Raw genomic sequence first — 25,704 nt, forward strand, 5'->3', positions numbered from 1 at the left:
TGGCAGGGGTCAGGGCGGGCGCTGCGGGCCGCCGGCGGGCCTGCCCCCTGGGGCGCGGCGGCTGTGCGGGGTGAGCGGCCGCCGGAGTCGCCACCCGCTTGCGACCTCGGGGCCTCTGGCCCAGGCGCGGTGTTGGTTGCAGCGCCCGTCCCGGCTAAGCAGGCCCTGGGCACCAATGGGAGCGGGGCTGCCCGCGGGTGAGGCCGGGGCCGCCCGGCGGGTCGGAGTGCCAGGTTGGGGGTGGGGGGATGTGAATGGCGCAGGGGGGAGCGTGAGGCTTGCCGGGGTGCGGCTGCTGCTCCCAGGCGGGGAAATTCCTCATTCTTCAGCTCCCCAGGGGCCTGGGGCTGCGATGTGAAGGGAGCTGGGGCTCCCGCATTCCTGCCCTAGGGAGCTCGGGCCAGCTTCGTGTCCAGACGATGGCCCTCCCCAAGGTGCCCTACGTCCCTCCGGGGTTTGACTGTTCTGCACAGCTCCGGACAGGAGTGGCGAAACTGAACGGCCGGTAATCTCATCATGTTCCGAGGCAGATTTGGGAGCAGCAGTGCAAAAATAAACGTTACCTAGTGCTGAGCAAAAAAGAAAATACCACAGTGCTTTTTGTTGGGTTACTTTTGAAAGACTGCTTCACGCTCACAGTGAATATATTTGTATATATACACAAGTGTATATATAAACTGTCTTTCCAGAAAATTGTTCACAGCAGAGGTGGGGATTTTTTGAACGGTTAAACTGGAGCAGTATGTGTAAAACGTTATGTACAATTTCAGGTGGAATGCTTGGCTATCAGTAGTAACAGGCCACTTTTCCTTGTTTTATGAGGTATCTATAATCACACTGCGATGCAAGTATAGTCAGGTTGCAGGCCTGTAATCAAGCAGATTCTAACGACAGAGCTACTCATGTCTAGAAGGCTAATTTTTGTTATTGTTGTTAAAAACAGCTTTCCAGAAGCTTTAAATATGGAACTCATTAAATACTTCATTTAATAGCATTGTTTTGACACCCTTTTCAGTCTAACTGCACTATACATGGAAGACCTTAAGGTGATGATTTTTTTTGTCAATATCAGTTTTTAGTAGTGAGAGAAGATGGAAGTTTTGTTATAATGACGGAGTAGTGGAGTTTTTAATGAATTTTAAGATTTTATATGTGCAATTAAAGCAGGTAGGGTTTGAAATACATGATAGCGCTCAAAAGGCAATTGTTGTTGATCAAGTGGACAGCAAGTTGCCCATGAGCCAGCAGTGTGCCCTTGTGGCCAAGAAGGCCAGTGGGATCCTGGGGTGCATTAGGAGGACTGTGGCCAGCAGGTCAAAGGAGGCGATCCTCCCCCTCTACTCTGGTGAGGCCGCATCTGAAGTGTTGCGTCCAATTCTGGGGTCCCCAGGTCAAGAGAGACAGGGAACTGCTGGAGAGAGTCCAGTGAAGGGCTACAGAGGTGATGAGGGGACTGGAGCATGTCCCTTATGAGGAAAGGCTGAGAGAGCTGGGCATGTGCAGCCTGGAGAAGAGAAGACTGAGAGGGGATCTTATCAGTGCATACAAATATCTTAAGGGCAAGTGTCAAGAGGATGGGGCCAGGCTCTTTTTAGTAGTGTCCAGTGACAGAACACGGGGCAATGGGCACAAACTGCCACACAGTAAGTTCCATCTGAATATGAGAAAAAACTTCTTTGCTTTGAGGGTGACAGAGCACTGGAACAGGCTGCCCAGAGAAGTTGTGGAATCTCCTTCTCTGGAGATATTCAAAACCTGCCTGGATGCCATTCTGTGCAGCCTGCTCTAGGTGAACCTGCTCTAGCAGGGGGTTGGACTAGATGATCTCCAGAGGTCCCTTCCAACCCCAACCATTCTGTGATTCTTGCCATAACAATTTGTGGTGAAACTCTGTTTTTCTTCAGTTTAAACATACAGAATGCTGTAAAACACAGTGTATTTTAAAAGAACAATCACAGAGAAGAAAATTACATAATACTACAAAATGCCTTTAACCTAGGTGAAGACTAATAATGAAAAGTGGCTGCCATAGTATATTAGTATGGTCTCTGCTGAAAAATATTGAATATCTGTGCAATGTTAGTGACTGCAAAACAAAAGAAATAACAGCTTGGTCATCAGCTTGCTGTGTACAGGCTTGCCACACCCTGATTTAAAAAACTGTCTTCAAAAGCAAGATACTAAATTCTGTAGTTATGTAGCCACTTTTGCATTGGTTCCATTTGTGGTTAATTTCTGAACCTCTTGCAATTCCATGTCAAAGAGGAGAAACTTGTAACTCTTTAGGGATTATTCTGCTCCTGCTTATTATCCTCTTTCTAGATACTAAGTTCGTTATTGCAAAGGCACAGACTTCTAGATAGCTTAGTGTAGCAGCAAGAGAATACCCTTCAAAATCATAGTGACTTTTATGAACATTCATAACCATCAGTGGGATTCCCTTTTTTTAAGTTTTTCATTACACTGAAGGAAACTTTTAAATGTAGTTCATCAAGAGAATTGGTCTTTTAAGAGAGGAAAATGTCTCAATTTGCATAATCCTGATTTTTAACTTCCAAAAGCTCAAAAGTGCTTTTGTAAGTCTTCCACTTCCTTGGACATTAAGAATATGTCTGTCATGGACAATGTCATCTCTAATACATGGAAAATCCCAAGGCAAAGAACTCTGTAGAGCATGTTTATTAGAAAATGCTGTAATATTTTCCACTTTGTATGATGCACTTATTCTCTTTTAAGATCTGTTAATTTAAAATTATTTAGGATTACATGTGGAATGATTTGCCTTCTCAATTTCACTTTCAAAGTGAAGCACTTTTTTATTTGTGCCCTTGTAAGTAAATGCACCCGATAATGTTGAAAACTCTGAAAAAAGCATCAAGGGACAAGCGTTAATTTCAAGAACTGTAATTTCACTCATATTTTGCATCCAGTAAACGATTTAATATTAACCATTCTGATATGATGGTAAGACTAAAAAGTTACAGAAGAAATTGCTTTTTCCAGAGCAGTTCTTTCCCCAAACTACCAAAGCTACCTGAAGATGTTGAAGCATACAGATAGTATAATTACAATTATACAAGGAGCTTTATTCCAACATATGTGTGTGTTTTAACGTAGGCAGGATTCATAAGGTTCCTGTGTTTTAACATGTACTTTTCATGTCTGAGCTCTGTATTCAGAATCAAATCCATCAGACTGAAATTTTCCCTCTTGCATAAATCTGAATTACTTTATTGAAGTCTTCAACAAACATGGTGCAGCCATCTCCAGAAGTCTTGTCTATGCATGACCTAAGACAGAACAAGAATGCTGTAATCCTAGAATTGCAGAATATTAGAGTGAAAGGAACTGAAAACTGTAGCATTTCCAAAGGAAAATCTGCTTTGCCAAAAGAGGACAAATGTGTTTTGCAAAGGAGTTTGTCTGTGTATTGTGTTTTTTTGAAGTTTGAAAATCCTCTACAAAGTTATGTTCTTTAACAGTTAATTTTGAATAACAAGATGGGCCAAACTCTCAAGTTTTCTTTTTCTTTTATGTTTCAAGTTGATCGTATCTTCTATGGACTCTTAGCTCCTGTTTGCCCAAACTGTGTTTTACCACAGACATGTTACTTGCCTTAATCCAGTGTGGAAGTTAAATTTAATTCATAACAGACTTCATAAATGGTATTTAAGTTTTTGTTTCTGTAATCACTAGAAATGCTATACCGATTAATGATGATTACGTTTTAGCTGGTTACAAATAAATTAGAGCATCATTCTGAATGCACAATTTGCAGTTATCATTGGTATGCTACCAGGGAAATAAAAAGCTGTAATGTGAATTGCTTATAGTGAGGTTATTGAGTTAATGGTATGTTGAGGTAATCTGTTACTTAAAGAGGTTTTATTTCTTACTTCTAGTGTCATCTGCCGGAGTCTAGCAAATAGCAGCTATGGAATAAAAAGAAAATCACCACTTCAAAACTTGCATCTTGTTTCCCGAAGCATACGTCATCCCTACTATCCGAGTTCAAAACTACAAAGACCTCCATTAAGGATATCTATTCAGCTGTTCTCTTCTCTTAATCGTCTTCCCCTACGCAAAACAAAACTTTTAAATGTAAAATATGGATACCCATTCCACAGGAACTTTTGGCTAGCTAGACTAGCGTCAAGGCTTCTCAAACTTCGCTATCTTATATTAGGATCTGCTGTAGGTGGTGGTTATACAGCTAAGAAGGTATTTATCTGTGGAAGCTATTTTGTTATTATATATACTTCAGAAATGTAGTTCTTGGTATATCCACAAAAATGCAAGATATCATTGTTTGGTTAACTAATGACAGTAAAGATGAATGAATATGGAAACAAATTTTTTAAAGCGCTAGTATAGATTCTGAAAGATCCAAGTAGTAGTATTCATATCTAAAAGATGGTGGATTAGTATGTTTTATGTGTAGGTATTGCTTGTAAGCTTCTCTACATACATTTGTTTTTCTATTTCTACTCTTTTTTTTTTCCTTTTTTGTGTTAGACATATGATCAGTGGAAGGACATGATGCCAGATCTCGATGAATATAAGTGGATTGTTCCTGACTTCATTTGGGAGCTTGATGAACATATTGACTTCGGTACCACAAAAGCTAAAATGTTACTCTATCTAAAGGCTAGCATATGTAAAACCTAAACATAAGGGTGTAGGTCCTCAGTGCCTCTCTCCAGTAATTCCTTTAACTGTAATTTGGCTGAACTTGCATTGTTAGCATTTGGAGTGTGTCTTACTCCAAGGTGTTTGTATCAGTGTGTTTGTAAGAAGAAATTAAGCATTGTTTAGCATTGGTATTCCATAGTTCATCCTTTCATTTGAGAATGTTTGTAGTCGTTTCATATGGCCATATAATCCTATTATTGAGAGGAGAGCTGCAGCATGATCAGGGGGACTTACAAATGTTTTAGTGCAAAGTTCATGCTTTCTGTGTGAATGACACAAGTAAAAAATGTAAGTAGGTAAGTAAAAGATACATATGAGTAAAAGACCAATTGAAAATGCAGAATAGTGAACCTACCTATCTACAAAATTATCTTGAAGATACAGAAGAAAAGAAAATACTAAATATAGACTGTTTCCCTGAATCTTCTGGTTATGGTAGGGGTTTTTGCATATTTTCAGATGAAAGAGATAAATCTAAAAAACAATCCTTGAGTTACTTCTTATACATGCAGGATAGTAAAGTGGTGGTCTCGTGGGGGTTTTCTGGGGGGGGGAGGGAACAAACTTTGAGATCTTAACTACATGTATGAACATTGCATAGATGCAGAGATCGAATGAGGCAAATGTTTTCCTTTGTTACTGCTAGAGGACAGTACATTTTTGTAGTGCATTAAAGCTTAATAAATTTGGGTAATAAACTTTTCTTAAAATGTACAAGAGGTGAGCATAGTTAGTGTTGTGTAATTTTAAAATATCCTCTACAAAGTATGTGAGAGAATAATGTATGAAGTGTGAAATGCAGCAGTGTGTTTTAGACAGTTTTGAAGTACCTGAGGCAACCAACTTATCAGTAAGTTCAAAGTCTAAAAAAGCAATTGGTTTGTCAGATTTGATAATCTTTCCCAACACTAGTGGGGGGAGGTGCATGTGGAAAGAAAGTTTTAAATTTTTTATTAAAGGAAAAAGCCATGTCCTGAAACAGTTGCTAGGTTTTACAACCGAAGCCATTTTTGTTCACAAATATAGTAGGGAAAACACCCTACTCATTAGCTATTGTACTGTTTTCCTAGAGAAACTTATCAAAGCCCTTCCTGACGCAGATGACCTTGCCAAACTTCTGCCTGACTTTGACAAGATTGGAGAGAGCTTCACATCACTGAAAGGATTTTTTTCTCCTGGTGAGAACAATTTTTCAGCTTAGTTTTAATTTTGAAAACTTAAGCTATTACAAGATGAGGTCACAGATATGTCCTTAGACACTAAAAGGAAGCGGATCCTGAAAATGCATGGCTTTTCAGTTAATATCTCATCCAAAAGTGTTTTGGACACAGGTAAGTGTAATGTATTTTTAAAAGCAAGAGCTCTAGTAGCAAGTACAGAGAACCAAAATGAGAAATTGAATAGAAAACTAGATTTCTTGTACAACACTAAACAAACAGTTCGGAAGCTAGGTTGCTTCAGTGAGTCATAGAAGCTGGATGTGTCCAGCTGGAATTTGGAGAAGGTGAGAGTGGCACTGGACAATAACAGTACCACAGCCATTAAAGGAAGAAAGAGTTAGATTATTAAAAATGATGGTCCTTAATGTGCAAGCATGTGAAAGAAGAGATTTGTAACAGAGGTATTCTTTTGGGCTGAATGGTATTTTCCATCTGGATACGGCTCCAGAAGGACTTGCTTGAAGATATAGCTTAGGTGGTAAGGGCTGCGTTTCAAAGGAGTAGGTAAACGTTCAAAATCCTTTGCAAAGGACATGGGGATGGTTTGTTGATTCAGTGTGTTCAGGTAGTAGTAGGCTTAATGGTTTTCAGTCTTTGGGAGACTTAAATAAGACATTTCTGATCAGTGGGCTTTTTAAAACTAAAAATGATTGATTTGATCACCATATCTGGCTTGTTAATGAGCACAGCTCAAAACTTACCCAGTCATTCTTGTCATGAAGTACAAGATTATTCCTATTAGTAATACCTTAATAATTATCAAACCATGTAAATCTGTATTCATGAAAGATCCTATCTGTGAAGTAGTAGAGTCAGTGCTCTAAGTGTGTTTGAAAATATATCTGTACCAGTGTGCATAAGGAGCATATTTTCGTTGTCTTAAAATACTGTCAGTGGCAGAACTAGTGTATTAATCTTACAAACTCAGCGAGCACCTAAGTAGGGATCAAGTTCAACAGAGTGACAAGTAGATTACAATCTCCTATGTATTTTGGCTGTTTAAAAATGGTGGTGTTTTTGACTGGTATTGCAAGATGTCACCTATTATGTGTTATCATACTCACATGGCCATAGTTGCCATTTATAATTGTGTGGTCCTCCAAATGAGACAAAGATCCCTCATCTTTGTTTTGCATTTTGGTTTGTATTTATAATTTTTATTTCCCCTCTTCTGCTGATTTTTCACAGGTTACAATTTGGTTAGTGAAGTCATAGGAGCTTCTGATCTACTTCTGTTGTTAGGTGTGTAAAAGCCCTTTTTACTGCCCTTAACCTGCTTCTTTAAAGCAAACTGTTAAAACACTACTGTACTAAGAGGAGTGAATATCAATGTAAACACAACTGTTTACGGCAATTTAATACTGATTTACAAATAATTTCCAATTACTTTGAAAATAATTAGATCCTCCCCTGTGAGAATGAATAGTTGTTACTACTTTGCCACAGTCCTTAGCTTTTTATTTCAGGCATTTTCCAGAAGTTTGTTTTGAAAACCTATGTCATTACAATAGGAAAGAATTTATTTTGTTTTCTAGTACAATAATACCAGTGCAATTTGCATTATCCTTTCATGTTTATCAGAAATAATTAGTTTTACGATGTTTTCAGAATTTTAATAGTCTAACTCAGGGGTCCTCAAACTATGGCCTGCGGGCTGGATATGGCCCCCCGTATTTACAGACACACCCCCACCACCCCCCGCCAGGGGCTGGGGGAGGAACCAAGCAGCCGCAGATGACTGCCTGCCACTTATTCCACGCGCCGGCTCCCTGTTTAAAAAGTTTGAGGACCCCTGCTCTAACTGAAGCTGCCTACACCCTTGTGATATTACTAATCTGAGTCACAAACTAGATATAAAATTTTCAGATGCGTTTTAAACTTAATTTCTTTTTCAGTTTCTGAAGGTAGATCTTTTAATAGGAACTTCAAAGATTATGGAATTAATAATTCATAGGGGTTGAAACTTTAATTTTATTGTAGGTGTAGTTTGAGAATTTTCAAGTGCCTTTTGCATCTTATAATGGGTTTCTGTAATTTTATCCTAGGTTCTCCAGGAGAAACGGCGTTCAGAGCTACTGACCAGGGATATGATAATGACAAACAGTACAAGAAGGTAATTACTCTCTTGCAAACCTAAAAATGCCTTGACAACAGGTAATTTTTTTTAGAAGTGCTTCAATAGCTAGTTGCAGCTGTTTATTTGAAGCAGATGAATAGTATTTATCATTGAAAATTACTTGAGTATGCATCGTTGCTTTTAGTATATAAACAGTACAATGATAGTAAATATTTTGGTGTAAGGAAAACGTAAGGCAGTCATAAATCTTTAGGAATTGTATTTTTAAGAAAATTGGTTTGTGATAATGTAATTTTAGGTAGTTTGTGTGCATTTACAATTTTTCAGGGCGTGTTCTCAGTGGCACTTAATCTTACAGCTTATTACTGAAGCTGGTTTAGGCTTTTATAGTTACTTTCAAGCATTTCTGCTTGCAAGCTCATTTCTGTTGACATGTGATTCTTACTTAAAGATTTGTGCCTTAATAAAGAATTTCTATTTCTTAAAGCAGTCTGTCTTTTTACTTTCTTTGGATAAAGCATACATCTCAGTTTTGTTACTATCTTCTGGAAAAAAAATGTTACTGTATTTTGATAACTGAATTTTAGCATTTTTTCCATGAAGTGAAGAAGGTGAAGTTTTTGGGGTTTTTGCTTTCATGAACAGTAGATCTTATTTCTATTAAATTTTAACTAAATTGTAACATTGCTCATTCTTTAAAAGCTCTTCATTTTCCCTGTGTATATTTTTTAAATTAATTTTAAAAATGGAAGGAAAACTGTGTATTGAGGAATTTGTAAATTATTATATATTTCTTTTTGCAACTGAAAGTGTCTCAACTATAACTGCTGCTTTTTATATAAATGACATTTCTGTATATGCAGGCATGTATACATTTTTTCTACATTAATTCTGCATGGCAATATCTAGTGAAACCTGTACAAAGCTTTTGTAACTGTTTTTTTGCCTTTAAAGCAGTGATGGATTTCTACATGACAATTAAGTTGAGTTTTTGTTTCCCCTTGTCAGTAAACTGTCTATGTATATTGTTCTATTTTGTTTTGAGTGATTGCTTAGCACAGGTTTCACTGTTTAAGACATAAAAAATACTATTGATCTGTGAAGAAGTGGCCATCTTAGTTTATTGTCTTTAACTGAGATTTTTACTGAATACCAGTATTATAACTAATATTTAGGATTAATCTGCTTTTTTTGGGATGCAGTGACAACTGCATTTTAATGTTGCCAACAAAGTTTGTGGTACTGAAAGTATCAGCCTGTGTTAAATCAGTATGATTTAGAAAATTTAGTCTGGTGTACTAATTTTTGTTCCAATAATATCTGATATGTTATGCTTAGAAATTGTTGGTTTTGCTAATCAATAGGATCAATTTTGGTCATGATATTTCAGACATGGCACATATGAATACCTAAAAAAGCATAATCACTTAGTTTATTGACAAGCAAAATTATTATTTTCAAGACAATGGGCTAGGTGGCCTTTTTTCATTCAGTGCTTTCCACTGCCAACCAATACTAATTTAAGAAATGTGATTGTATGGATGCCTAAAGCGCTGTAGCATGGTATTAAATGTGTCTGATGAGCTATTTTTCTTTATTTTATTGTGAAAAGATGTGTAACTGGTAAAGGAGTCTAGGAATTCCTCATTTGGAGGAATGTTCTGTAGAACAACTGTTGGGCATGGTCCTCAGATGGTTCTCTCAAAACTTGCCATGGAATGAGTGAGAAACCAGTTAGTTTGCAAGATAACTTTGAGAGAGAGAATGTTGTCCCAAACACTGATTCAGGTTGTACTGCTTCTTGTCAGCTAATGTGTCTATCTCATAATCTAATTTATTGCAAAAGGCACAATTTTTTGAAAGAAGAATTAAATTAAAATTACTGGAGTGTTCAGATAATTTAAATAGAGTTTAAATCTGTTTCTGCTTGGATTAAATAAGAAATTTTCCTCTTGGAGAAAGAGGAGAGAAGATAGTTATAAAAGCTATAGCATAGTAAAATATTTTACTGTATTGTATGTGTGGGACTAGTTCAGACTTGCACTTGAAATGGCAGTGTTGCTATTTTAGAAAATTATCTTGCAGTATTGTCTGTCTCCAAAAAAAATTCCTAAAGAGTTTCAGCTTCCTATTAAAGCAAACAGATTCCAAAGCTTAGCCCAGTTATTAAAGAAAATTTGTAGTGGTTGTAGCTACGATGAAGTGGGTGTGAAAAATGTGACTCAAGTATTGATTTGGGGCTTAGAAGCCAGATAAAAAATTAAAACCAACCACACAGTCCTTTCTCTGCCTTTGGTGCTTCAGTAAAACCTCATACCTTGAAGAACGTGATGCACTGTTGTGGATTTGGCAGTGCATAGACTGCCTCAGCCAGCACAGTCACCTTCAGTGGTATGAGAAGCGGTGCAGTAATTCTACAGCTTTGCAACAGCTACTGCTGGAGAGTGAAAAAGAGGCTTTAGTAAGGAATATTGCTTGACTCATTTATTTTTTTTGGGGTTCTTTTTTTAACATTCTCATTTGTTTCATTCTTTCTTGTAAGTTACGCAGTAAAGTTTCCGTAATTTTCTCTTTTCTATTCATAGCACCATTATATTCCCAACTTAATTCCCACTTCCATGTTATAGGTGCTCTGAGTAAAATTATGACATTATTCAAATTCTTAGAAATGGATCTCTTTACCTTCCTCAGCATTTTCACCCCATTACGTCCCCTACCATTTAGTTGGAGGTTTTTTCTGCAAGGATTTATTGTGGGTCAGCTTTTCTCATGAACAGTCACGCTGAAGTCACAGGGAAACAGTGGAAAGAATCAAGACATGCAAAGCGACAGGGCTTTGGTTGCTCATGAAAATGGGACACACATACTTCAGTCGTGAGGAACTTTTAAATTGGAGAGTCATACTCAGCTGAAGTACAGCATATTAACTTTTAACATAGAATAATGTTGAGATTTTTTTTAAAGCATATGCAGTAACAATGTCAGCACTTGTTTTGCCTTTATTTATTGTGCACCCAGATTCTCATGATGACTTTGCAGAGTTTGTGCCGCTGTGTTTGTCAACTACAACTACTGTTATTCCCCTTTACGTTTTTCTTTGATAATGAAAATAATGTTATAATGATTGTAAATAACTTGGTTTTTTAAATCCCATTAATTGATCAATGTTGATTTTATTCTAGATAGAGTTATTTAAAATAAATACAGTTTTACACTGAAATGATGGATTTATTTGGGGGGGGAGTGGTAGTGGTAGTGTCCAGTGACAGAGAGATAGAAACATTTTTTGTTTGTGTCCTGGTTCATACTAGCCTGGACATTGTGTGTGTATTTCTGTGCTATTTAAACTTCTTGATATCTTTTTTTTTTCTAATTCAAACCTATACATTAAGAAATAGAAAATAAAGGAAGTAAGATTATTGACTGATACATACAAAGAAGAAAGTTATTGAGAAGCCTTTTAAATCACTGTATTTTTTTACTGGAGTGTTTTATTAAATGGGGTAAGTGTAGTTGAAAAGGGCTATCCATACTTTACTGTGAAGTAAGAGTCACATAGAATCATAGAATCATTTGGGTTGGAAAAGACCTTTAAGATTGTAAAGTCCAACCATTAACTCAGGACTGCCAGGTCCATCAATAAACCATGTCCCTAAGCACTGCATCTATGCATTTTTTAAACACTTCCAGGGGTGGTGGTTCTACTACGTCCTGGGCAGCCTGAAACAAATGTCTTAGGAAGTAAATGCACATTAAATAGTTAATTCGGTGACTTCAAAAAATTGTTACAGTTCCTATTCAAATGCTAAAAGACCTTCATGGCAGGTTTTGTTCAGTGGCTTTTTCTTCTTGTATTTTCTTGACCAATAGCATAATGTTTAAAGAGACTGTCATGTATTGGGAATTGCCTTGTTTGTAAAGTGGCAAAATTTTATTACTGTTCCTCTAATAGTAAGTGTAGCTGTGAGGTGCTCTCTCCTTGCTGCTGTATAGAAAAGAAATCTTTTGTTTTGCCTGAGTGCTTAGTGCAGCTCTAATACGTTACCTAGTCAGGCAATATAGACATTTTAATAAATCTTAGTGGTCAGTAAAATACAAACTGAAGATTTTTCTATTCTTGAAATGTTACATAAAACGCTATTTAACAAACGTTTGTATTTGGTCATTTGATCGTCTTTTATTCATTCTCTCCTGTGTCGTTTATCCTTATGTGTACATGCCTGTGTGTGTATTTCATGCAACAGATGTATAATTTTGTGGTAGATGTCTTGTATTCTTATGCCAAAGTTCTATTTCAGGGTTTGTTCTGATTCCTGAAGTGCATTTTTGAAACTTTTTGTTTCATTGAATGTTTTATTGCAAGAAGATGCTATATTTTTTAGAAAAGCTTATTTAAATAGTTCACTAGTATTTTTGTCTACGTTCTCTGAAATAAATTGTCCATAAAGTTCCAGTAGATGCTGGCATAGTATCTCTAAACCAATTTAGAAAGGCAGCCTACCATTACAAGAGTATTTAGTGTGGAGGGAGAAGAGAATGAAGCTTTGTGGAAATGCTGAATAAGTAAAGGAGTAAGTATTGAGTTGCAGGGATTTTTAAATGATCAGGAAGGATTATGACAGCATGAATTTAAATTGCAGTGTGTTACAAAAAGAAGGGACTTTTTCTTTATGCTCTAGAAGAAAAATAGTTTCTAGTTTGAGAAACTGAAGTAGCAGTCAAAAACATCTTTCTAGAAACTGTTGCTGGGAATAAGAACAAAATGACAACTTACACATTGCTAACAGAAGTTGAGCCTATTGGCTGTTGTACACAACTTTGTGTAGAATATCCAAAACACTCTCTTTAAATATGTGCAAGGTTAATTTGTGAAAAATGGCTGATACTTTAAGAACTTCTGATATGAATAATTGAAATAACATCCTGAAACCTGTGAGAAAATTTTAAAGCCAGGATAGTTTAATTTTTATGATTTAGATGCTTAGTTAAAGTTGTATATAGTTGTAAAATGTAGGTAAATGTTTATTATTTTGTTCTACCTGGATTTGCAAAATGCATAGTTTTGCTGGCTATATCCACTCCCAGCTAGCTAGCAAGAGATCTTGCTGATGAAATTTCACTTGTGACTCGAACTGACCCGTTCATACCTGTTTTTCATCTGTCTTTGTCGTGCCCTTTGGTTTAACTTTGTTCTCCTTACACCCCAAATTTTTCCTCTCCTTTTTATTATAAACTCATGGCAGGGCCTGCTTGGTGAACTCATTCTGTTACAACAACAAATCCAGCAGCATGAAGAGGAAGCACGCAGAGCCGCTGACCAATATAACATGGGCTCTTCCCAGCAGAAGCGAAAGGTGATGGCTTAAGGGACAATATGTGCTGTATTCATACTAATCAAATACTTCAGCCTTCTGCATTTGAGCTAGAGAAGTCTAACTAATTAAATCATGGTCCCAAATAATTATTACAGCCAACTTCACTACAGATGTATGGTCCTGTTTCAGGTTAACTAAGTTGCATTTAAAGCATGGTGTTAGAACAGTCACTTTGTGTCATTTTGAAATTTTATGTTCTCTGCCTCTATAAAAACTGTTATTTAAAGTTCATTCATTAAAAATGCATTTAAGGAAAGTATGTGAATAAATGTCAAGTCTGTTTTCTCTACTGTTGCTTGCTTACAGTAGATCTGCCTTGTAAGAATATAGCTATTTACAGGCAATATATCTCTGGGAAGATATTTTTTTCCTGCTTTATACTGTTACCAACCTGAAAATGACAGCAGTTCCTTAGAAACAATTTTGCACAGACAGTTAAATACTGCTATTAATAAGTCTTTATTGTATGTTAATCAAAGGTATTCCTTCATCTGTTTTCCCTCTTAAAGCACTGTTTATACTGATACGCTGTGTTGTTGAACATCTGCACATCACTTTACTTACTTAATTTAAGCTCTGATCTTTTTATTCATGATTATATGGCTGACATGAATCAGAAATGCTTCCTAAATTGAGATACTTTAGTTGTCTAATCTGTTACAATGCATAATTCTTAATGATATTGCTTTGTTGGCTGCTTCTGTCCTCCAAAAAATCTTTCTGATTACTGGTATTTTTCAACAGCTTTGGAATTGAGCACTGGATACAGACCTTAATCTTTTGTACATCTAGAGATAATTCCCACGGAAAGAAGAACACAAAACTTATTGTTGCATAGATGCAATTGTCATGCTTTTTAGTCTGTCAACAGAGGAAATCACTGTTCTCTGAAATTATAGTAGCATTTTAAACTCAAATATTTTACTTTCTTGCCATATTATTTTTTACATTTTAAAGTTACAACCCCTGGCCACTCCAAACTGTTAATCTTCCTTTAATTAAGAAGAAAAAGGATGGTGAAAAGCTATTTTTCCTCATATTTAATTTTTCAAATTTTAGTGAATTTCTGTCTGGATTTAAAATAACACTAATGTATTCTGTTCTCAGTTATGAAACTAAGCAAAATAGAATGGAAATGCAATTATTTGAGATTATTTTATCTCAACCTACAAATGCCCTCATGTTCATTCCCTTTCAAGTGTGTATTTTACTAGCAGAGTAAAGAGGTCTTCAGCGATCTAAATATTCTCTAGTTGTTCAGTTATGTGTTTTTTTTTAATAATGGTAACTCCTGCAGCCTTTGTCACGTTGTGTACAGTTAATTGAGAGAGCTGAGGTGTAGAATAGTAGCTTGAAGTTCATAGGATGAAGATATAAAAATTGCTGGAAAGGCAATAAAAAAATTGATATATAAAAATGTATCAGCATAATAAATGCAATCAGAGAGAAAAAAATCTTGATGTTACATTTGTTTCTGATTGAAATTCTACCATGTTGGTACTTTTCTTGCAACTAATTCTACAGTTTCCAAGCTGTGAAATAGCTGTAAGGGTGATCTTTGTAAATGTTCTCCTGCCCTTCAAGGCAGATACTCTTTTTTTTTTTTTTTTCCTGAGTGTTGAAAGTCCAACTGCCCTTGCACATAAAAAGTTTTAATTTAGCATTCAAGGTGCTGTTTGGCATACATGCCTAATGACAAGGAATATCTTGTGTGTCACACTAATCTTTTTGCTTGAAATGAATTGAAAGAGATGGTAAACTATTTTCTTTAATATCTTGATATGAGAATATAACTTAAAGATTCCAATCATTGACCCAGATTCTCCTTTGGAAAAAGAAATTGTTACTGTCGTTGAAATAAGTCATTGCATGCCCTTTTGACAGGGCATAAACTTAACCTTGTTTATTTAACTGAGTTGATTTGCTTGCTTGTCTGCTAGAGAACATTGTTGTTTCCATTCTTGGAAGTTCTGTTGCCCAATTTACTTGCACATGTTTGGTTTTAATTTAATTACTCTATATTAAATCTATTTCTGTTGTAAATTGTTCTAAGAACCATTTCACAATCAGGAGGGTGTATTAAAACAAAAATGTGATTGTTGCCTATTGATTTTTTTTTTTTTTGTCAGCCTTTTGATAAATATTTAGCAGTATAATAGATTATTCTTGTATAGCTGCACTGTGCATGGCTGCTTTTTATGTGTATTTTGTCTGGGCCTTGATATTTTCATTTCTATTAGTAGAAATCATTGTAGTTCTTTTGTAGATGGTCAGTGTAGAATTATTTATAATCTGATTAGAGAATGTACAGAATGTGACAGTTTTATGACAGTTTTAGCTTTTATTGGCAACTTAAATTTTAGCAATATTATGAATTACATGTTCAAAATACTGTATGTACTAACATTCAAAGCACACCTGAACTAAATGCTGATGTATATACATCATTCTAGAGCTGTCCGCTATTCTTGACAGAACTTGCCCAATTGTCCTTGTTAGAATCAATCACCTAGTACTAGATAATTCATTTCAGAATTTGCAACATGTAGATGTGTTCAATATTTTTGTTTACTGTGTTTAACATAAATATACTGTACATAAAAGACAGTGCTTATGTGGTTAGAGATAATCTGTCTGTAAGTATGTACTCCAAAGATGCATCAAGGCCCCAGAAGTACTTTCAGAAACAGCTTGCTTAAGAGCAGAGCGCAGGAAAATGTTAACCGCTTTGAAAATCTGCAGCACATGGAAACTGTTTTCCTTTTCTTTTCTTTATTTTCTTGCTGCTTCTGACTCTCCCAACACCATTCTCTTTGCCCTTCTATTTTTATTTTCCCCTTATATCTCTGAGGTGTTTAAAGTGTATGTATATGTAAATGCTTGTTTACATATACTACCCTGTGGCTGCATGTGTCAAGTTGTCTGTGTGCTGAACTAGTCCTGTTTCTGATGCACTTCTGCTATTACTGAACTAATTAACAGAAACAAAAGGAATTCAATTTACGGCACTTCCTCTTTTGCTGTTTATGAATAAGAAAATAATTTGATATAAATAGAAATGTCAGCTTGGATTGCGTTCTATAAAGTGCAGGCACAATCCTGTATATTACAGGTTTAATACCTAAATAATATCAATCACTATGAATAACTGCAGACTTTTTTCTTGTTTAATCTGTTAACAATGATGTGAAATTATAGTAACTAAATCGATTTGTTTCTAAACGACAGCTGTCCTCTGCATGTTAGAGAACATGCTTTCTGATATGAAGCTAACTTGAGTTGTATGTTACATGAGCTTTGTTATTGAAGCTTTTACCTATACCATTCTTTCAGTAATTGTTTAGATTATATTTTTTCTCAGTTTAATCAACCATTAGGTGTTATGTTGTTTGTTAATATTTACATCATATGAATCTGTATTGCACCATTTATGCTTTTGTTTTTGTGTTATTAAAAGCAGATTGCTTTGAACAACTGTTTATTACACCTTGATGAACCGCTTTTAAGAATATTTGGCTAAGAATGGTTCTAATTGCCTGATCTTATTACGTTTACGCCTTGAACATCAGAATGTTTTGTATTATATCCTAATTCTTCCAGTTTTTATGTAATTTAAATAATTTTAAAATAACCCTTCAAGACTGTTCTGACTCACTACAATGAAGTTGTGCATTCATGCATGCTTAGGATTATAATTCTGGGGGGAAAAAATAAGAATGCCCTTGGAGATTCAGAAATAGTGAATATTCACCTGAAAGTAGTTGCTGTAGCAATCAGGTGTTTTAGTGATTATATCTCATTAAGATCATGCTAATTCAGGAAATGAACATACAAGATCCTGAAAGTTTGACCACTAAAATTACATTTAGGGCAGTGGCCAGAAAACTGAGTTTGCTTTTCCCTAAGCTCACTTCCCTAATATTAAGTCTTGAAGGGTTAATTTTTGCATTTGCATGCACTGGAATTCAGGCTGTTTTTATTAATGTGAACCTCCTGTTGCAGGTGGAACTTTCCATCAGCATTAAATCTCAGATGCTTAATTGAAGATTTTACCTGCTTTAAAGTGCATGTAAAATCAATTTTCTTAATGTGGAATGAACCTTTCAGTTTGTAATTTGGTTACTTGTAGTGGAGAAACTAAAGAATACCTTGGTAGCCATGACTATTTTTCTCTGTAGGTTTCTGACAAAGAAAAGATTGATCAACTTCAAGAAGAACTTTTACGCACTCAGGTAACTTTTATGAGTTATTGATGTCTTAAGTAGAGAATTATGTGCAGCAGACTCTGATTTACTAGACAGAAAGCACACCTGAAATACCAGACATTTGGTAAAAGTGCAGTGCTTTTTTCAATCTTTGAGTTTATCAATGCAGAGTTGACTCTGTTGGCATAGACCAAAGGTCAGTCTAGTCTGTTCTTTCTCCGACAGTGACTGACAGAATCCAAGAAGGGAGTGTAAGCATAGGGCAAATATGTATTTGTGCTTTCCCAAAATACTTTCTTTGCCATCTATGTGATATATCCCTGAAATGTAAAGTTAGCCCAAGAGTATTATGTAAATACAATGATGACGTTCCAATATTTAATTTGTTAACGCATGCTAACCTTTCCCCTAACATTCTACAGTTCCCTTTTACGATATCAATGCTGCTAGATATTTCTGTGATAATCTTGTATGTTTAAATGACTCATTTGTTGCAGAAAGGAGATCAATTTACTCATTAAGGAGTTACGTTTGTAATCCCTTAGTCTAGGAAACATAATTTCTAGTAAAGAAGCTCTTAAGTGCATTTGCTAACCAAACATCAGAGGTCCAAGACAAAAAATAGACATCATATGGGATATGTAGGGTGAGGCATTCAGATATAGTACAGTGGCATTTAGGAGAACCAAAGTGTCTTTTTTGTTTTCTTCCATCAAGAAAAATAATTGCAGTTACAATGCTGGACTTTTATTAACAGTGCATGGTTTATATACAAATCTGTTTTGTGAAGCAGTAAGCAGTTCTTTCAATTAAAACTGTTTCTATGATTGGACTATTTGGTATGAAAATTACTATGGGCAGATTAAAAGCTTTTTCTCTGCCCTCTCTTTGGTTTTAAGAGAACATTTAATCCCTTTAAGAAGCTGAAGTGGATGGTGCTGTTCAGAGTGATGACCTTTAAAAAAAATCAAAAAATAATTACAGCTATGGGTAGGTTGTGTACAGGTACTATTGCTGTCATTACAAAGGTATATTTGTACCACTGTTTTGTAGCTCAAATACCAAAGAATGCTTGAGCGATTAGAGAAAGAGAACAAAGAATTAAGAAAATTGGTACTGCAAAGAGATGACAAGGGGATCCATCAGAGGAAGTTAAAGGTACTTATGTGTTACAAATCAGCATAAAAATATAATTATACTATGGTTTCCATAATGCTCTTCTAAATCATTTTTGTTAATTCATATATGAATTTTTAACATTTGTTATAAGGTATCTATGCTAATTTTTTGCTATGTTAAGGCTTTTATACATTCTTTTTTTTAACTATTTGACTTTTGGAAACGGCTTCAGTTGAAGAGCACAAAAGGGTTACCAAGTCTAACTAAACAGCTTGCCTAAGTAAGTGGGAAATGTGAATATTTTTTTTTAATGTAGCTTCACTGTTTTTGCTAATAAATATGCTTCCAATTCTTCTTACGCACAGTCTGATACCTTTGTGCTCTGTCATGGGCCTTGCTGAGTTTGGTAGGAATATAGTTACATGGGGTCGGGAAACATGTTTTAACGGTGGCTCTGTATAAATCCAGGGAGACTGAATTAAGCATGCTTTTGCTTTTGTCCTCCAGCATCCTGAGTGTTTTGTAAACTGATGTTTTCTGCCTTTCTGCATCACTTGCTGACCAATATGGATCACCCTCTCTCCTCTGGGAACTGGAAAATAAATTCTTACTTGTATAGAATGAGGTTGATAGTTCTATACCATTGTTAATGCTTACTGTTCATCAAGCTGGAAGTGTAAGTCTAGATGTTTAATGGAAGAAATTTAATTCAGCTTCTTAACTTGGAAACTGAAGTCTGAGCGCTGTTGTTCTCTTGCTGTATGTAAAAGCTCTCGTTTTGCTCCTTCAGCAAGATGCATCTGCAGCTGTAGTGTTTTCATACACAGGAGGCAAGGGGTGACTTGGTGTTGAACTTCATAAAACAGACATCTGTGCTGCAGTAGAGACAGTTTAGTTTTCAAACCATCAGAAGAGAATAAACATTTATACAGATGAAATAGTCTGAAACCCAGTCATCATTCTGTTAATTAGCTGGCTTTTCTCTCTACTTTCTTTTTTTTTGGTAGAAATCCTTGATTGATATGTATTCTGAAGTACTCGACATCCTGTCTGATTATGATGCCAGCTATAACACTCAAGATCACCTGCCTCGAGTAAGTAAATAAAATATTCAAGGTTTTTTACTGAAACATCAGTCTTGCAATTGAAGAGAACATTTAGTTGTATTCCAGAATAGTCCAGAGGTAGTACTAGGCTATTTGCTTGCAACTCCAGGGATTTTGCTTAAGATACGTTCTACATTTTAAATGCAAGAGTATTTTGAGAATAACCAATGTAACTATCTTAAGCCTGTCTTGGCTCATAGATAAAACCCTGACTAGATACAGATACTACCGCTGTGCTCAGCTTTTCATTTTAAATATTTTCAGTCAGGGCACCCCAGCCTTCTCAGCATTGTAGCATGACTGTTGTTTCCTCATGTGTGGCAGTGGAGCTGAGAAGGTGCAGTGCCCTGGCTAACTCCCCGCAGTAGTGCTGCTGTTGGAGGGAGAGAAGGGGTTTTGCTGGCCTGACTGCTGGCGTAGGGGAGAGCCAGCAATGCGTCCTGACAACCACCTGTAGTGCTACTGGCTTCCTACAGAAGCCAGTAAGATGGGGTAAATGATGGCAACTACATCAGAAGTCAGCCTTCTCCAGGCAGAAGCAGCATCTACCACATGAGCAGTCTTCAGTGTTTCGCCTGCTGAAAGGATTTTGTATAAGGAGAGAACTGCGTGCCACGAGAACAGCAAGCCCTTCCTCCCCCTTCATTAGGTGGCCTGGCAGGTGAGGCACATAGGGTGCTTTGTGGACTGTGCTGTCTTAAGCACAAGTCAATTTTTTTGCATAACTAGAAGTTATTGTTTATTCAAGGATTCCATATTTAAGCCAATGCACTTATTGTCAAACGTAATAATAACCAGTGCTGCTATAGATTAACATCTTCTTAGTCAGTTTTTGTTTAAGCTTCCAAAATGTCCTGCTGAAAGCCAGTGGCTGTTTAAACTTTCATTTAAGGTCGTGGTGGTTGGAGATCAAAGTGCGGGAAAAACCAGCGTGCTAGAAATGATCGCCCAAGCCCGCATATTCCCTCGAGGGTCTGGGGAGATGATGACACGTTCCCCTGTTAAGGTAAGAAACATAATCTCTGAATCTGCATTTGCCGTATTGTCCTCCCTCGGTTTATGCCATTCATTGAGGTATACGTGAACATTTGTTTATAAAATGGCCTCTAAGCAAGTTGTTGCAGTCAATGACAAAACTTCTGCAGGCCTATATATGACTCATATATACTATCAGAGTAGTAGCAGTTCTTACTGTAAGTAGTGCTGTGCTAAAGTAAGCATTACATATAGTTGTATGTCTGTAGTGGAAAGTGTACATATGCTATGTACTTCTCGTGTTTCTCTTGTTTTAGATTTACCATACTTACCTATATAAGGCTTTTACCATTTAGGTAACCCTCAGTGAAGGTCCCCACCATGTAGCTTTATTCAAAGACAGCTCTCGGGAGTTTGATCTGACCAAGGAAGAGGATGTAAGTAGACTGGCAGATAATGTGACCTTTATTAATTCTCTGAAAAATTTTGTGTCTTTGTGAGCTGTTAGCCTGTGTTTAATTAGAGTGAAATATGTTTAGTGCAGCAAGGCATTATACTAGTTATTAAAATATCTTTTAATGTGGTTTGTGGCCAGTGCTGAAGTGGATAAAATGTAGGAGGAGCTCTTGTACCAAGACATTTATTGGAATTTGAAGGGGTCTGCAGGTAATCTGTCATTTAGCACCCCATTTACCAGACTGGTTGTTCAACATACATTTGAGATAGTATTTATAAGCAGAGATCTTAATCCGTACGTAAACTGTTTTGCTTACGTTGGTGATTTTTCTTCTGTCATGATTATAAGGAGATTTATATTTGATATTTTGCTTTTCTGAAAACAGCTTGCAGCTTTGAGAAATGAGATAGAAATCAGAATGAGAAACAGTGTGAAGGAAGGGTGCACTGTTAGCACTGAGGTAAGACCTGTCAAATATTTAGTGGCAAATATCTGTACATGTTTATCTGTTGTAAGTAGTTTTTAAATAGGAGACTGGTGAATCTAACATTTTGCACTCTACAAAGTGTATTTGGACTATTAAAATCAGTGTTATGTCACAATTATGTGCATGTAAAATTGAACTTCCTATTTAAAAGTACAGGCCGTTGCTTGTTTAAAGCATGTGTGTGTGTCAGTATGTGTTTATATAATTTTATATATGGGTGCTTGTAGTTACACACACCTACTTTGTATGTCTAATACTTTAATTTCAATTTTACTTCACAGACAATCTCCTTAAGTGTGAAAGGTCCTGGTTTGCAGAGAATGGTGTTGGTTGATTTACCTGGAGTAATTAGTGTAAGTATGCAATAAAAAAATAAAAGATCTTTCAAGACATGTAGTAAAGTAGTATTATGGGTGAGAACATTAGCTGTTGGTTTTTTGTTTTTTACATGTTTTCTTTTTTTCCTTTAAATAAATATCTCCGTATACATATTAAAGACTGTGACATCAGGTATGGCTCCAGATACAAAGGAAACTATCTTTAGCATCAGCAAGGCCTACATGCAGAATCCTAATGCCATCATCCTTTGTATTCAAGGTAAGAAAAATCTAGATGGTTACAATTGGATTTTTTTTTTACTTGTGATCCTTGCATTACTCTAGGGACTCTCCTGATTGTACTTTTTCTTCCATTTGTGGTAATTTGTATAGTGTACAAAAGCACATGCTGTGGAATGCCTATTTATAAGTTAAGACACCTTTGGTATCTGTGGAAAAAAGCAACTTTTTGATAGAATTTTTTTATCACTAAAAAAATGGTGATAATAAAATTCAAGGATTTCTTCTGTTTTTGGAGGCACAGACAATAATAGAGCTTAATATTCTGAGTAAGCTCATACTCGTTCAGAACTTAGACAACTACAGCAAATCAATTTCTTTTTTGTGATACTGGGACTGTGTGTACACAAAAACTGAATATAAGTTTAGCTGTACTGTTTTTTAAGTTGTAACATGAAACTTATTTGATGCATATTGTATCTTCAGTACTGCATGTAGATTACATAGTCCCTAAAATATAACTTCGGTTTTGTTTGGTTTAGATGGATCAGTGGATGCAGAGCGCAGTATTGTCACAGACTTAGTCAGCCAAATGGATCCCCAAGGAAAAAGGACAATTTTTGTGTTGACTAAAGTGGATCTTGCTGAGAAAAACGTGGCTAGCCCAAGCAGGGTAGGTTGAAACTATTTTTCTCATATAATGATGTCTGAAGTCACACATGGAAAAATACTTGAGAAGCTGTCAGAAACATTGGACCTCCTGCCGGTTCTAGATGGGGTTTCTTAGTGCTTATTTCTGTATTCAGTATGATTTTTTTCATGTAATTGTTATTTTAATCTCAGGCTTTGCTTTCAGTGATCAGCTACATGACTTCAGTCACAGCCCGGCTACAACTTGCTGTGATACTGGTTTCTTTCATGCAGGTGACCTGACCAAGTTCCATTTCCTGAGAAGGCTTTAGGATATTCTGCAAGAGGCTTTTTCATACTGTTTTGTGTTTTGCTATGTTATGCCTTATTTGGCTTATGCCTTTATATCTTTTTTCTTTTAAATATCAGTAGAACGCATAGTCCTATGACAAACTGCTTTTTACAGTAGTCTGTGCATAGGTACAACCAGATGTGGCTTTAAAACTGCACTGAAGGAAAGAATGTCTCTGTGCAAAGTTAACTGTATTATTTTTAATCCTTCATTTTCATAGATCCAGCAAATAATTGAAGGCAAACTCTTCCCAATGAAGGCTTTGGGTTATTTTGCAGTTGTTACTGGAAAAGGTAAAGAGAGCTATGGCTCTGCTTATTTTCTCCTTGATAGCAGAGGGAACTGAATGGAACTGTTGCAGCATTCCTTTCTTTCTCCAGGAAACAGCAGTGAAAGCATTGAATCTATTAAAGAATATGAAGAGGAATTTTTTCAAAATTCAAAGCTGCTAAAGTATGTTGCTATTTATTCCTTTTACTAAAACGAGCCTGTGTTGGTAAATGTTGGCATCAGTTTTTCTTGTTGAATTTTAAAAAAAGGTTTGCAGTGTGGAAACAGTATTTGAGATTTAATCTCCTTATATTATATTCTTGAGGTGACCAAGTTAAGTTAGCCTGGTTTCCTAATGTGTGCTGGAAGTCATTGGAGAGACACAGGCATCTTCAGGCAGCAGTTGGTTCCACTACAGCTCTGAGCCTCTCTTCAGAGGTTTCTGTGTCTCTTCATTGGCTTGAGAAGAACCGAGTTCCCAGGCTATGTCTAGGCACTTGGTACAACTGGAGGAGTGAATCCAGCCCAAGTGTGAGTTGTAATGCCTGTAAACATTGGTCATCTTGGTGTGACAATAATGTATTCAGAGGGTTAGCTTGTGCATTCTGCAAGCGCATTGAGCAAAGTTTTGATTTCATAGGCTTGTATTTCTCAGGAAAGTAAGATGCATGGTCTTTGGGACTGCAGTACCTGCACTGCAACCTCTAGAATAAAAAAATATTTTGGGGGAGTGATTGGGTTTGAGATTTTTTTTCCCCTTTCGTGATTATCTGCATTGAATATTCTGGGGGGAAGTGACTGGAATTTGGGATAGGTGCACATTGACGTTTTATTCTCTGCTATAAAAAGCAAAGCTTTATTCTTGTGAGGAGATAATGGGGGCCAGAAAGCATGGGAATGAATAGAGGAATTTCCTCTAGCTGTCTTTCTTTACAGGACATGTATGCTGAAGGCACACCAGGTAACAACAAAGAACTTAAGTCTTGCTGTGTCAGATTGCTTTTGGAAAATGGTGAGAGAATCTGTGGAGCAGCAAGCAGATGCTTTTAAAGGTAAACATCTTCTCAAAAACCAAGTGAAAGGTTAACTTACTGTTAAACAGTTAGTTCTTCCACATATGTATAATACTGTTTTGCCAGCATGCTTGGGCAGTTATGGTTTTTATGAGCATAATTTCTCATGAATTGGTAATTGCCCAGTTAATTCTTGACAAAAAACACATAAAAAATAATTTGCGATAGGAAGGACTCGCTTGCTCTAAAAGCCAAAGGAGTAAATAAGAAGAAAAATTCTGTGTTTTGTGGGCAAAACACAGTTCTTCCACTTGATTCAGATGTTTACAATGGCTTCCTATATGAAGATACCATCTGATCAGCCAGGCCAGGACTGACTTGTACAGAGCTGGAAGTTGAAAGGTTCTCTTTCCAGTATGTTTTTTCGATGCATGAATCCTGCATTTAGCAGACAGAATATTTGAGCTAGACAGAAAAAAAACTCTGCTCATTTGCAGAGGCACCTGAATTTTTTGAAGAGTTTGTCATAAGCAAGATTTGGGGCAATTTTAGGAGCTTCTAAACTTCTAAGATGATCATGAAGTGCATATAGGAAATTCAGAAATACTAAGGCCTTGTTTCTGTTGCTTGCAGCCACACGTTTCAATCTTGAGACTGAATGGAAGAACAATTACCCCCGGTTGCGAGAGCTTGACAGGGTAAATTGCACTACTGCTTTAATTTGCGTGCTACAAAGCATTGAAGATTATGGATTAAAATTTGGTACTGACATTTTAAACTGTGAGGACCATGTAAATTATTCTAGGGGAAGGAAATACTGAACTCTGTTTTATGAAATAGTGTGCTTAAAAATTATGATACTTCAATGCTTAACAAGCCCTTCACTCTTCTAGTATACAGCTAACTGATGTAACTTGCCCACAGGAATAGGTCAGTGTTTCTGTGTGATCGTGACTGAACTGGCAAAGAGAAGTTACCTTCCCTGATCTTTCAGACCGAGTAACAAAACGATTTTGATCCCATTCCCTCATTCTTTTATAGAGATCCTAAATTTTCAAATGCCATTCCTGGCCAGAGGCATGCAAGAGGCGGGTGGGAAGATGTATGGTAAACCAGGGTAGTTTCTGACAAGCACATACCTTGTGGTCATGTTCCAGACAATGTATCAT

At 36.4% G+C, this 25,704-nt stretch overlaps 1 protein-coding gene across 5 annotated transcripts in view; it reads left to right on the forward strand.

Annotated features, from left to right (window-relative positions):
* OPA1 (OPA1 mitochondrial dynamin like GTPase) overlaps positions 1-25,704 on the forward strand; it is a 53,313-nt gene that overhangs the window by 191 nt on the left and 27,418 nt on the right. For 2 of the 5 annotated variants that reach the window (XM_080410593.1, XM_080410594.1), the window contains exons 2-20: positions 3,903-4,221; positions 4,516-4,612; positions 5,763-5,870; positions 7,101-7,154; positions 7,958-8,025; positions 13,233-13,343; positions 17,543-17,596; positions 18,623-18,727; positions 19,696-19,782; positions 20,687-20,800; positions 21,126-21,206; positions 21,612-21,686; positions 21,995-22,066; positions 22,211-22,310; positions 22,813-22,943; positions 23,473-23,545; positions 23,633-23,705; positions 24,459-24,574; positions 25,169-25,233. In XM_080410593.1, the coding sequence (XP_080266719.1) occupies positions 3,903-4,221; positions 4,516-4,612; positions 5,763-5,870; positions 7,101-7,154; positions 7,958-8,025; positions 13,233-13,343; positions 17,543-17,596; positions 18,623-18,727; positions 19,696-19,782; positions 20,687-20,800; positions 21,126-21,206; positions 21,612-21,686; positions 21,995-22,066; positions 22,211-22,310; positions 22,813-22,943; positions 23,473-23,545; positions 23,633-23,705; positions 24,459-24,574; positions 25,169-25,233 (1,903 nt within the window). The remainder of the gene's footprint in view (positions 1-3,902; positions 4,222-4,515; positions 4,613-5,762; positions 5,871-7,100; positions 7,155-7,957; positions 8,026-13,232; positions 13,344-17,542; positions 17,597-18,622; positions 18,728-19,695; positions 19,783-20,686; positions 20,801-21,125; positions 21,207-21,611; positions 21,687-21,994; positions 22,067-22,210; positions 22,311-22,812; positions 22,944-23,472; positions 23,546-23,632; positions 23,706-24,458; positions 24,575-25,168; positions 25,234-25,704) is intronic. The other 3 variants (XM_080410596.1, XM_080410595.1, XM_080410597.1) reach the window with 3 other exon arrangements.

This window comes from Falco punctatus (assembly GCF_963210335.1).
Source record: "Falco punctatus genome assembly, chromosome: 13".
Lineage (NCBI taxonomy): Eukaryota > Metazoa > Chordata > Aves > Falconiformes > Falconidae > Falco > Falco punctatus.